At 37.4% G+C, this 11249-nt stretch overlaps 2 protein-coding genes across 4 annotated transcripts; one reads left to right on the top strand and one right to left on the bottom strand.

Annotated features, from left to right (window-relative positions):
* The first annotated feature begins 680 nt into the window (after positions 1–680).
* Positions 681–2972, top strand: LOC101296144 (PRA1 family protein D-like). Of its 3 annotated transcripts, XM_004288384.1 has the most exons (3): positions 681–1365; positions 2208–2253; positions 2713–2778. In XM_004288384.1, the coding sequence occupies exon 1, from the start codon at positions 799–801 to the stop codon at positions 1333–1335; it is 537 nt and encodes a 178-aa protein (XP_004288432.1). In that variant the 5' UTR covers positions 681–798; the 3' UTR covers positions 1336–1365; positions 2208–2253; positions 2713–2778. The 3 variants fall into 3 exon arrangements, with proteins under 3 accessions (XP_004288432.1, XP_004288430.1, XP_004288431.1); XM_004288382.1 differs by lacking the exon at positions 2208–2253 and having other exon boundaries at positions 2713–2972; XM_004288383.1 differs by lacking the exon at positions 2208–2253 and having other exon boundaries at positions 2691–2884.
* A 3809-nt stretch (positions 2973–6781) lies between these two features.
* Positions 6782–8974, bottom strand: LOC101313851 (E3 ubiquitin protein ligase DRIP2-like). The gene is made up of 4 exons (XM_004289420.1): positions 8851–8974; positions 8190–8289; positions 7250–7634; positions 6782–7159 (listed from the first exon to the last, which is right to left on the bottom strand). Exons 1-4 carry the CDS (start codon positions 8972–8974, stop codon positions 6782–6784), a joined length of 987 nt encoding a protein of 328 aa, XP_004289468.1.
* Positions 8975–11249: the final 2275 nt, after the last annotated feature.

Genomic DNA, 11249 nt, shown 5'->3' with positions numbered 1-11249 from the left:
AATTCTATAAGTATTGAGAAATCTACAAAAGTCATTCATACGAAATCTCTGTAGATTTCAGAAATCAGTGAAAGTACGTGATTAAAAATCAATGGTTTTAAGAAATCAGTGAAAGTCTATGAACTTTTCAAAGAGTCTGTAGACTTTTCAAAAAGTCAGTTGATTAAAATAAGTCTGTATGAATCCAAATACAATACACCCCCCTAAAACTCGAGGTATGAATGATGAATATGTTTATCAATGCATGTGAGATACCAAAGTGTCGAGCACATAAAATGTCATACAGTACTATCCGTATTTGTTGATTTTTTTATTTTTTTTTTACACACTATTCTCTGGTCGAGCTTCGGTTTTACACTCACCATGTCGCACCTCCCTTGCAATGTCACGAAAAACCACGTATATCGGCAACATAAATCGCCTCTACCCTAGCTAGTTTTTCCCCTATTGCTTCACTACTCCCATACATCCAGATCGGCCTCCCCTTTCTTTGCGTCACTCTCTGCAACTATCATCGTGTGACAATCCTCCTCACCCTTCTTCTCCACATAACCACCACCACTTCATCTAACCTTTAAAAGCCCACTGGGCCAGTTTCCTCCATGTCTAGACCCAACTATACCACCTATGCTTTTCCAGCCCAATCATACTATAATACACAGTCCAAACCCGTCAAAGCTCCCCATCGGAGGTCAACTCGGAGTTCACAATCACCTCTGACATAGAAACCAAAGAAAACCCATCTCCAATTTCTTCTCAAAATCCAATCTTTACCCCAAAAATCCAATCTTTACAACAATGTCCACCGGAATCGTGACCCGTTTCAAAGAAGCCGGCCAATCAGCGATGGCCGCCCACCGCCCCTGGTCCGAATTCTCCGACCTCTCCGCCCTCAGCCTCCCTCAAAACTTCTCCGACGCGACGACCCGGCTCTTCCAGAACTCGACCCATTTCCGGTCAAACTACGCCATGCTCGTCTTGGTCGTCCTCTTCCTCAGCCTCCTCTACCACCCTGTCTCCCTCATCGTCTTCCTCCTCGTCTTCGCCGCCTGGGTCTTCTTCTACTTCTCCCGCGACGACGACGTTTCGGTCTTCGGGTTTGTTGTCGGGGACCGGGTCGTGATGGCTGTGCTGGGATTGGTGACTGTGGTGGCGCTGGTGCTGACAAACGTGTGGCTGAACGTCGTCGTTTCGGGGGTGGTGGGGGCGGTGGTGGTTTGTGTTCATGCGGTGTTTAGGGGCACGGAGGATCTTGTGATGGAGGATAAGGAGTCGCCTTATGGGGCACTGCTTTCGGATGATCCTGACCCGCGTGGGAACTACACCATTATGTGATGGTCGTTTTGGTCTTTGATGTTTGATGAGGTGAGTTTTGCGTTTTTGTTTCTGGGTTTTCGATGAATCTGCGAAAAGTTTGAGTCTTTGTGATTGGAATTGTTAGCACAATGTGGATTGCTGTGATAGGAATTGTGTAGAGAACTGGGAGTTTTATGATTGTTGTATCGAATAAGTTGGAGCTTTGTTTAGTATATGTCCATATATAAAGCATTTTAGGTTCAAGTGAGCAATGATTCTAGAATTGTTACCAGTTCTTAAGATTTTTTTCGCTGCCTATTACATGGTTTATAGCTTTATTTAAAGGAAGCAAGTTCGGATGGATCGTTTGGTGTGTTTTTGTGTCTTGTTGGTTTTTTGAATCTTAGCTACATTGTCTTTTGTCTTTTACTTATCTTAAGCTCCAAGTTATTCAAAATGAAGTGTGTTAGTTGTCAAGCATTAAATTCTTCCTGTAGCATTACCTGTTTTCTAGGCATCGTTTCGGTGGACTAAAATAAGTGTAGCTGTGGAAGACGGTTGTAGCCAAAGTTAGTACTTGGCTTCACCATCAGACCATATTGCTGCAAGTGCCAAATAATTTCAGATATTGGTAATTCTTGTGATACTCGTTAATTAGAAACTAACAGAATTTAATGTTTTATTTCTACCGTTTTAGTAAGATTTTGATTTATCATATTGTCGCATACATATCTGAACTTGGTGTTTCTTCCATTTGATTGATTCCATGTGATCTTGTATCATTTCTTTGGCATTAGTCTATGCTATCTGTTGGCCAGTGTGAGTAACATTGCACTGCCATCTTCACTTGAAAATGATTTATCAATGCCAATGTTTTATGCAAAATGAACACAAACACACATATGACTCAGGACTTGATCAGGGATTGAATCAAGTTGGGTGCTTTTTACATCTATGGTATGCATTTTTCTGTTTATGTATGGATGGCTTATGTGACATTTGGTAGCATACACATCTACTTTGAATGTTCGGACTTGATTAATAACAAAGGCATCATTACTGGTGATTACCTGAAATTACATGTGTAGGGATATGTGCTTGCATACCCTTAATTGGTGAAAGTGTGAAATTCCTTGAAAATGCCATCTTGTCAAACATCCATTGTGGCTTTTTCCGAGTTGTTAAATGGTATCTCTGTTATACTAAAGTTTTTTAGTCTATACTAAAATGGTCTTGTATCATTTCGTTTGCTTTAGTTTATGGTGCCTCTGTTATTCTTTGGCCATCCTTTGTGGCTTTTCTGAAGTTGTTAAATACTATCTCTGGTACTCCCAATTAGATGTTCCTATCATTCGTTCAAGGTATTATACCCTCTAACATGGGTTCTTATGTAGCTTCTCCCTGTATGCATTGCAGATGGCAGCATTTCATCATTTACCAGGGTTCGATGCAGATAAACTTTCAGCCAGTACTGATGTTAGCTTCTTCTTTCTGGAGTCTGTGATTGTGTAAACATCAGCATAATTGTTTTTCAAAATTGTTCGCCTATTCAATCATGTTCTTGGTGCTTTTGGCAGAGAACTTGTATATACCATTGTTCTCATGGTAAATGTTGACCAAACAAGACACATTGTAACTGCAATTTTGTAGTAGTCATTTCTGCAGTGCTAACTCTCAACGGTGAGTATGCCATCTGATTTTTCATAGAAATTTGATAAAAAGTATCAGTTTGTGTAAATGAGGTTAGACTATATGGAAAATTCAGGCTTGCATACAGCATCCTCTCTCTTGAGGTTATCGCATGACCTGTTGCCTAGTTATTTGCATATCTATTGAGGTTAGAAATGAACATTACAGAAAAGCTCCATCAGTTGTAAATTGCACTTGAACTGAACCCTCCAAGTTGTACTGAAACTATAACCGTCCAAATTGTATTCATAACTAGCACACGCTTATCTTTTGATTTTAAACTATCAAGAAAATTCAGGCTTGCGTTCAACTTTCTATTCAGGTTATTCTCTAACCTGTTTCTTAGTTATTCCGTATATAGTGAGGTTATTAACAAGACAGAAACGCTCCATCCTGTGCAAAATCTACTATTACCAACACTGCGGACATAAGTTGAACCTTTCATAATTTCTGATTTTTCCACGAAACAGTTCCATGTAGTGCCGGACACACCACACTGCAAGCAAAGCATTATTTTTTTTCTTGAAGGCAGCAAACCATTTATGCTTGCAGGGATGAAAAGAAAAAAGAAATGGAACTCTAAATCTAACTGCATGATGTACGGTGAAGGTGGCTGAAACTGCCAGGACTTCGATCACATTCAACAGCAGTGCATTCATGCAGGTCGCTTAAACAATTCTACCAGCGGTGTAGCACTTTTCGACAGTAGGTTATAACCATCACACACTCCTTTGCCGAGCTGCCTACTGTGGACTGTATTATATTTGATGCTGATATTTTCTGTAACCACAAATCCACCAAGTCATGCAACAACAATGTGGGATGTATCGGCCGACCCCACATTAGAATCTCCACCTGCGTTGGAAATGAAGTGAAAGAAACTTTGTGCTGAGATAACTTTGCGTTGTCAAGTCCGGCCAACTCAAAAGACAAAATGAAATGTGGACAATTGAAATGTGGAGCAACATTGATAAAACAAATCAACACACTTGGTTTTGACTACAAAAATGTCCTTTCAGAAATTTCTATCAGAAACAACAGCTCAGAATTCTGTTGTCTCAAGTATATGTCCTTGACTCCTTATCCGTCTTTAAAATCTCAAAGAAGGTAGTACTTTTCCACATATGATCCAACTTCTGAAGTCATTGGTGGTAAAACAATAAATGTAGTTCCAAGTAAAAAGTTTTGGCATCAAAGAATCAGGTCAGCTTAAGATGTAACTAATCTAAATGGAACCTCCATGCATTTAACTATCATAAACAGAAGGGTTACACATGCATCTTTACTAATTTGAAAAGGGAAAGCAGATGATTTTACCTCTGCCTCGCTCTGAAGATGCAGCTTTCTCACCAGATACTTTTTTATGAAAGAACTGGGTAAGTTACCATCTCTGAGACATTTGAAAAAACAAATTCAAATTCATGTGTGATTAGGAATCAGACTAAACAAAGAAATTACAGTAAACACTGCAAATTTTCCAGAATATTTAAAGAGAGCATTTTCGGGTTGATCACCACTTGGCATTGTCTTATTGGAATTCTTAGCACGCAACAAAAATCCAAGAAAAACAAGTAAACACACTGACCATAGAACCCTGCTCATATATACTCAATGAACTTAAATAAACTAGTATGAAAGCCAGGGGTTTCCACAATGAAAGATCGACGAACAGGGAAAAGCAAGAACATTTGCCCCCAGACAAAATAAAATACAAAAACTGATCCCAAGTGTTTAAATTTTATCTGATGAGCTCAGACACAACAATTTTAATTTTGCACTCTTTTTTTAGAATAAAATTGTATATGTCTTTATGATCAAAGGGCAGGAAAATGCATTTTTTTTTTGCCAAGAAGTAAAGTGGAAAGCAATACATATTTGTGATAGGAGCACAAAGTGTTACGTTTATAATGTATTTCCGACCCTATTTAGCTATATAATTCCCTTAACAATATTCATATTAACTAAGTTTATGTTTTTAGGTCATAAATAAAGCCAAGGAGCCCAAAAGAGACAAAAGAGGAGAAATCTTGAAGGAAAAGGAATTCATCTCATGCAAGGAAAGAAATCAAAAAATCTTTCAGAAATCGTCAGTCAACTTCGACAGAAGATTGTGATCAGTTCACAACGATCCAGGAGATGTACCATATATCAATGGAAAGCTACAAGAGTCTACTTTCCAGAACCTTTTACAGATCGTCAATACCTATTTTGGAGAAGAAGTTATGACCGTTTAAGTGGCCGAAGGTCAGTCTGCCCGAATTTCTGATTTGGACCAAAACTTCTATTTTGAGGCCCAGACCACATTGGCAAACCCATGGACGAGTTTTAAGGGTTTTATAACCCTAATCACAGCAGGAGAGAGAGGACGTGAAGAAGAGAGGAGGCCAGCGATCTCACATCATCAGAACCTCCACAGTTAACGGACTCGCACAAGGAAGCCGCCAAGCCATCATTGATCTCTCCATCATCCACGGTTTACCTTTCCTTTGTCATCTTTTATTTTCCTTGTGTGATTTTGCAGCCATGTGTGGCTGAATTCTCTTAGTTAGGGGCAAGGTTTGAAGCCCCAAGAATGTTTTAAATATTGTTTTGAACCTTGGTTTCAAATTATTAAGTCTTTCAAATTGTTTATTTGGTTTTGGTTTATGGAGAACTCTTGCTTGTTTATGTTCATGTATGCGCAACATAGAACATTATGAACTTGTGAGTGGGGCTAGAATTAGGTTGTTTAATCTCCTAAACGGTTAATACGGCTTAGTTCAAAGTAGTAAAACCTATAGGACAATAAGTGAAACCAAATAAAAAGGATTGCATGCTAGGTAGGCGTTCCACACTTGTTTTGCATACTTGTTCAATCATTTTCATTGATCTTAATGCTTAGAATAATTTGTTGATAGGATAGCGTCTATACCTTGATCGGTTATTCTAAAGGCTTAGTAATAGTGCGTTCATCTTACTTAAGTATTCAAGGAACTATACATTGATCGGTTATTCTAAAGGCTTAGTAATGGTGCGTTCATCTTACTTAAGTATTCAAGGGAAGTAATAAGGACTTACGCAGTGCGTTTACGGTTTGTTCTTGATTGATACCAATTTGTGACTTAATAATTGAAGCTTTGGTTGTTAACTTATCTTGAAACATACTTGGTGGTGGATTTCCAAGTCTCTAACGTCTCATCCATCTAATATTTTCTGCTTTATTTTGTTTCTTTGTGTTCTCTTGTTTATAATCACAAAATCTCATATCTCTAGTACTATTATCTTCTGTTTTCTCTTATTTTGTAATTAACGTAATTGTAAAGGTACCCTCAATCCCCGGCTTTTATAACGATACCCTTATTTGCTATATACTACAATTGACACAAAAGGGTTTTAATTGAAACGCCCGGTTTCGGTCGCTATCAATTTGCTAACCCGACAAGAAGATCTTCAATAACCACTGCAGCAACAAAAGGGAATGATGTTCAAAAGTTTAGGGAATGATGCAAACAGAAGTTTAGGGACTGATGCAAACAGATTTCAGCATTCTAAATTTAATGACAAGTTAATAGAAACAGTGTTCAATGAATAAGGCATTTATCAAAAGCAAAATGTGAAGCCTCTTAACACTTCAATATCAGACAGAGATTAAAGTCAATGGAACTTACTTGACTCTCAAGTAAGACGAAGGTATCTGTGGCAAGGGTGCATATCCTTCCCTACAACCATCGACTTACTAGATTGTAAAGCTTGACATATATGGACTGAGAAAAAAATATCAAAATCACTTCATGTTTTAATCCAAAGGAACAGAATCTCACCATGGATAAGCTTGCAATGAGAACCAGATTGGTTTAGATCTTGGTTCACTTTCTATATTTGCGTCAAACACCACATGTTGTGCTGGAGTTTGTAACTCCTCAGGATCTGGTACTACTTTTCTCTTGTGGCCACGTTGGCCTTTAGCAATTGGCAGTGAACCTAATGGTGCAGGAATAGATTCATTATTATTGCCATGTTCCTGAAAGGTATTAAGCTCTTCTGGTTCATTGTTGAGGTTTAAGAACACTTGCTTTCTTAGCACTCTTGCATCTTCTCTTTCAGTTTCCATCAGACCAGTTGTCCATCTTGGTTGTGCTTTGTTCATGATGTCATTGTTCACCTCGTCTTTCTTAAACAACTTCTCAGTAGCATTCTGCAACAAAAGATAGAAATGTAACATATTTTAAGAACAACAAAAAGGACAAGCAAAACCATTAAATCAATTTGTTTTCTTTTTATTAACCTGTCTGGCATATGTTGAATATTCTCTAAGGTTCTCGGATGATTTGATCCTCTCTGGAAACTTTTCATGTTTGGGAACAAGTTCTTCTCGAGTCAAAAGATGACTCTCATGTTGAACTGAACTCTTTCTAGTAAAATACCGTTTTCCACTCGTTGTAGCTGTAGTTGTGCTTGTTCCTAATGAAGAGAGGAATCTCTGTTTTTTTCTCCCTGATGAATATATGGAGGGCAAACCAACGTCAGTTGTCTTGGCATTTCTTGTTTCGGAAGGCAATACCTTCTCAGAGTCTACAACTTGCAGATTGTGGTCTGCTACTCGTGCCTTGAGCTTTTTACTTTCAGAAGGGAAGATCTTAGCCCTTATGTCTTCCAGACTATTGTCAGCCCTGCAGACCGAAGAGAAATTACAGAACTGAAGAAACATAACACTAATATGCAACCATGGCTTGGTCCTTTTAGCATAACTTTGTGGTTAATATACTGGCACACATCTGATGAAATTATTATAACAATTGATGATATCTACAAATTTAGAAAAGAAGGCTAGGTATTTAATAGCTATGAGGAGGGAGGTCAGATAGTAATAGAATCAACATAAGATTTATACATTATGCCAGAAATGTGTTATGAGGTTACAAAAACTGCTGTAGTGCCGAAATCATAAGTGTAAGCTTGTTATAAGCCTAATGCTGCACCAAGAACATTAGGGAATGACAAATTCATTATACCTTTTATTGACCAAACAAGCAATGAATCAATAAAGGATAGCAGCATAAGGGCAGAGTTGATGATTTTAAACTCATATTGGAATGTTTTACAGAATACTCCTTTTTTTTTCTTTTTTCTTTTTTCTTTTTTCTTGCTTGGGATAATATACGCTAATGCATTATCTGAGCATCCAGCTAATCTATAAACATACGATATGTAGATGATTAAACTACCTGAGCTTTTCCATTGGAGCAACCCCTAAATCTGTCTTGCATACCGGACATCTATCACAATCTTCATTGATTATTTTGTCGTATATGCACCTCTTGCAAACTGTTCCCAGAAACAATAACCAAGTCAGTCACATTGAATCATAGAAAAAACATTATCAAGAGCAGCATTGCTGTTACACTATCTGTGAGGCATCTAATACAGATGATAGCCATATACTTCAGCGACAATTGGAAAAAGACCAAGAGTTTAGGGTAGCAGTGAGTAAAGAAGCATATAAGCTTATGTCCATTGTATCATAGACAGGAATTTTAATCATTACAGTTACCAACACTAGGTGAAAGAAAGGCCAATCAGGCATAAATGGCATAGTAGGACTTGTATACCAAGAGCCAACAATATACGGTACACACACACACTTCACATTACCATATAGCAAAAGTCCAAAATAGGAAAACAACCAACCTTGCAAATTGAAAAGGACCCAGAATCCAGATGATGAAAACGTAAATTTCGATAAACCCAGACCAGAAAACAAGAAAAAGAATATGAATTTACGTAAAAACAAAGCACCCATATCAACAAAATGAGCACACAACACGCACAGAACACATGAACAATCAGATCCCAAAAGAGCAGAGATGGAAAGAAAGAAAGACTTACATGTATGAAGACATTCAGAAATAGTTGTGGCTTCTCTGAACAGCTCATTGCATACAGGGCATGTCATGCATGCTTCAAGCTTCTCCCTCTTAACTTTCACAACATGGTTGCTGCTAATGGTCATCATTATCTTGTTTCAAAAACACAACACTCTGCTTTCATTCACGTAAGCACCTGGTGCATGTCACCAATTAGAATCAAGAAACCTCAAGAACCCATATGGGATCCTTGATCTTTTGACTGTTGATGAAGAAAAAGAATGGGATTAAGGGGGAGGGATTGGGATTCTTGTTTCGATTTGGACAACGATTAGGGAGAGATAGGGTTTGATGATCTGTTCGAGGCTCCAAACAGCTACAAATACATCACCTCTAGATTATACAAAACGCACACATAAATGTGAAAAACACTAATATAGAAGGAACAAAAAACCCATATATGTAAAAGCATAAAAGAATCAAAGGCTTTGGCTTAAACTGCGCAAAGGTTTTTTTTTTTGGTTATTCCTAATTTCCAACAGAGCCAAGAAAAAACAAAGAAAACGAGAAGGTTGTCTTTTCTTCCTCAAAGTTTGCTTTCTTTGTCTTTCTGCGAAGTCAAAGTGACTCAAATCCTCAAAGATGTTGGATTGTGCGATGAGGGTTATGAACTACATAAGATAATGCAAAAGTCGTGTGTATTTTGCATGTGATGTGTTATCTATTGATGTGGATATTGCACGTCAAAGAATCAGAGTTTTGAGTGTGAAACTTTGAGAACCACGACTATCCTTGTCTCTAATGAGTCAATTTCATTTGTAAATTGGAGCTTCTAAGAGGCAAAAAAACAAAACAGAAGGATTAGTAGAAACAGTAGAGGGAAACGAAAATGTAAATGTGTTACATTATGTGTCACGCAATGAAATATCCTTGTCACCTAGAATGAGAGAATTGCAGTAATTGTCCATGATGCGTGTGACTTCGATGGGGAGTAATTAAGCTTTGTTCTTGTGAATTGAGTTTTAGGGTTTGGAGGAGGGAAGCGCTCATGCCTCATTCACTTGAGTTTTTGGTAAGTTCGGCTAAAAGTTGAGTGCGTTAGAAAACAAATCAAAATTTTGTTTAGCTCAATTGAGTTAAGTTTTCGACCAAATTAATAGCGATAAAATCTGAAATTTATTTTTATGAGATGAAATGTTTAAAAATGTTGTATTGAGACATTCCGTCATAATAAAGGTCAATTTTATGCATAATATTGAAAAATAAACGACCCCCATTTACAAAGCACAAGTGGTTTTTTTTTTGGTCAATTACAAAGCACAAGTTATATGTGGTCAATTCCATCAAAGAATTTTGTTGAAAAAGAAAACATATGTCGACAAAATAAGAAGACCCAAATTGTTCTAGGATGGAAATTGGGTCGTTTAAACTTTTGGCAGTTTCAATGTAACCGTTTCTTGACATGCAGACAGTTGTGCTTGACCAGTGACAGGTCACTAACTCAAAATTCTCAGCCTCTATCTGCTTCAAGACTATTACCCAAAAAAATCTGCTTCAAGACTCGAGATGAAGAGAATGTCTCAAGATGCTCTCATCTCATCTCACCAACTAAGGGAAAATAAGGCTGATTCAGATTTGGTTCAGCCTAAAATTCATATATTTGTGATTGATTTCCTGTAATTCTAACTACAACAAGAAGGGGGTATATATAATCAATGAATATAACACTTAATCGATCTCCAGTGATTGTGCTAATTTTTTCAACGAATTGGTAATGACAGAGAAGACAATCATGTTTGATGAGTTTTTAACATTATGGATCTGAATTGTTTCATGAATTTTCACCATTTTGGTATCTTAATCTTAGTGCATCATACTATAGACATGAAAAAGAAGAGATCCGGATTGCATACCTGAATTTTGATCAATTTCTTATATGCCTTCGAGATTGAAATCCATCTTCACGTGATTTGCACTCTTTCTTTTGCTCTTCTATCGCTCTTTCGTCTCTCGTTATTTTCTATGTTGTTGCTGCTGAGCATATATAAACGATTTTCTGCGCGAAACAGACTGCTACGTGTATTTAGTGCATGTAGCTACATGTGACGCACATATGAACTAATGAGGATAATAATTAAATCTCTTGCAAAAATGCATGTTTTTCGTGGATTCTGACAATCAATCCACACTCTTGTCGACCAACCATTCTCAATTCTAAAAAAAGAATCATTTTATTTTTATCACGTGTTGGATCTCAGTCAAAAAAATGTGTATAATAGCTGCACGCAACGTATATCTTTCCACTCAAATTTTGCCACATATTAAGAACGTAAGCAAGTAACGGATTAGGCTTCACGATTTTGTTTTAAGAAGTGATAGTGGAGGGGTTCCAACTCACATCCTCAAAATTGCAGGATGAAA

Source organism: Fragaria vesca, linkage group LG1 (genome assembly GCF_000184155.1).
Source record: "Fragaria vesca subsp. vesca linkage group LG1, FraVesHawaii_1.0, whole genome shotgun sequence".
Lineage (NCBI taxonomy): Eukaryota > Viridiplantae > Streptophyta > Magnoliopsida > Rosales > Rosaceae > Fragaria > Fragaria vesca.
This window is presented reverse-complemented; position numbering and strand designations above follow the sequence as displayed.

Excerpts from the sequence above, each read along its gene's own strand:
- LOC101296144 (XM_004288382.1), top strand. The coding sequence starts at position 799 with ATGTCCACCGGAATCGTGACCCGTTTCAAAGAAGCCGGCCAATCAGCG.
- LOC101313851 (XM_004289420.1), bottom strand. The coding sequence starts at position 8,974 with ATGACCATTAGCAGCAACCATGTTGTGAAAGTTAAGAGGGAGAAGCTT. Across the intron at positions 8,290-8,850 it reads TTCTGAATGTCTTCATACAT|TTTGCAAGAGGTGCATATAC; the intron begins GTAAGTCTTTCT and ends TTCTGGGAACAG. Across the intron at positions 7,635-8,189 it reads GCTCCAATGGAAAAGCTCAG|GGCTGACAATAGTCTGGAAG; the intron begins GTAGTTTAATCA and ends TTCGGTCTGCAG.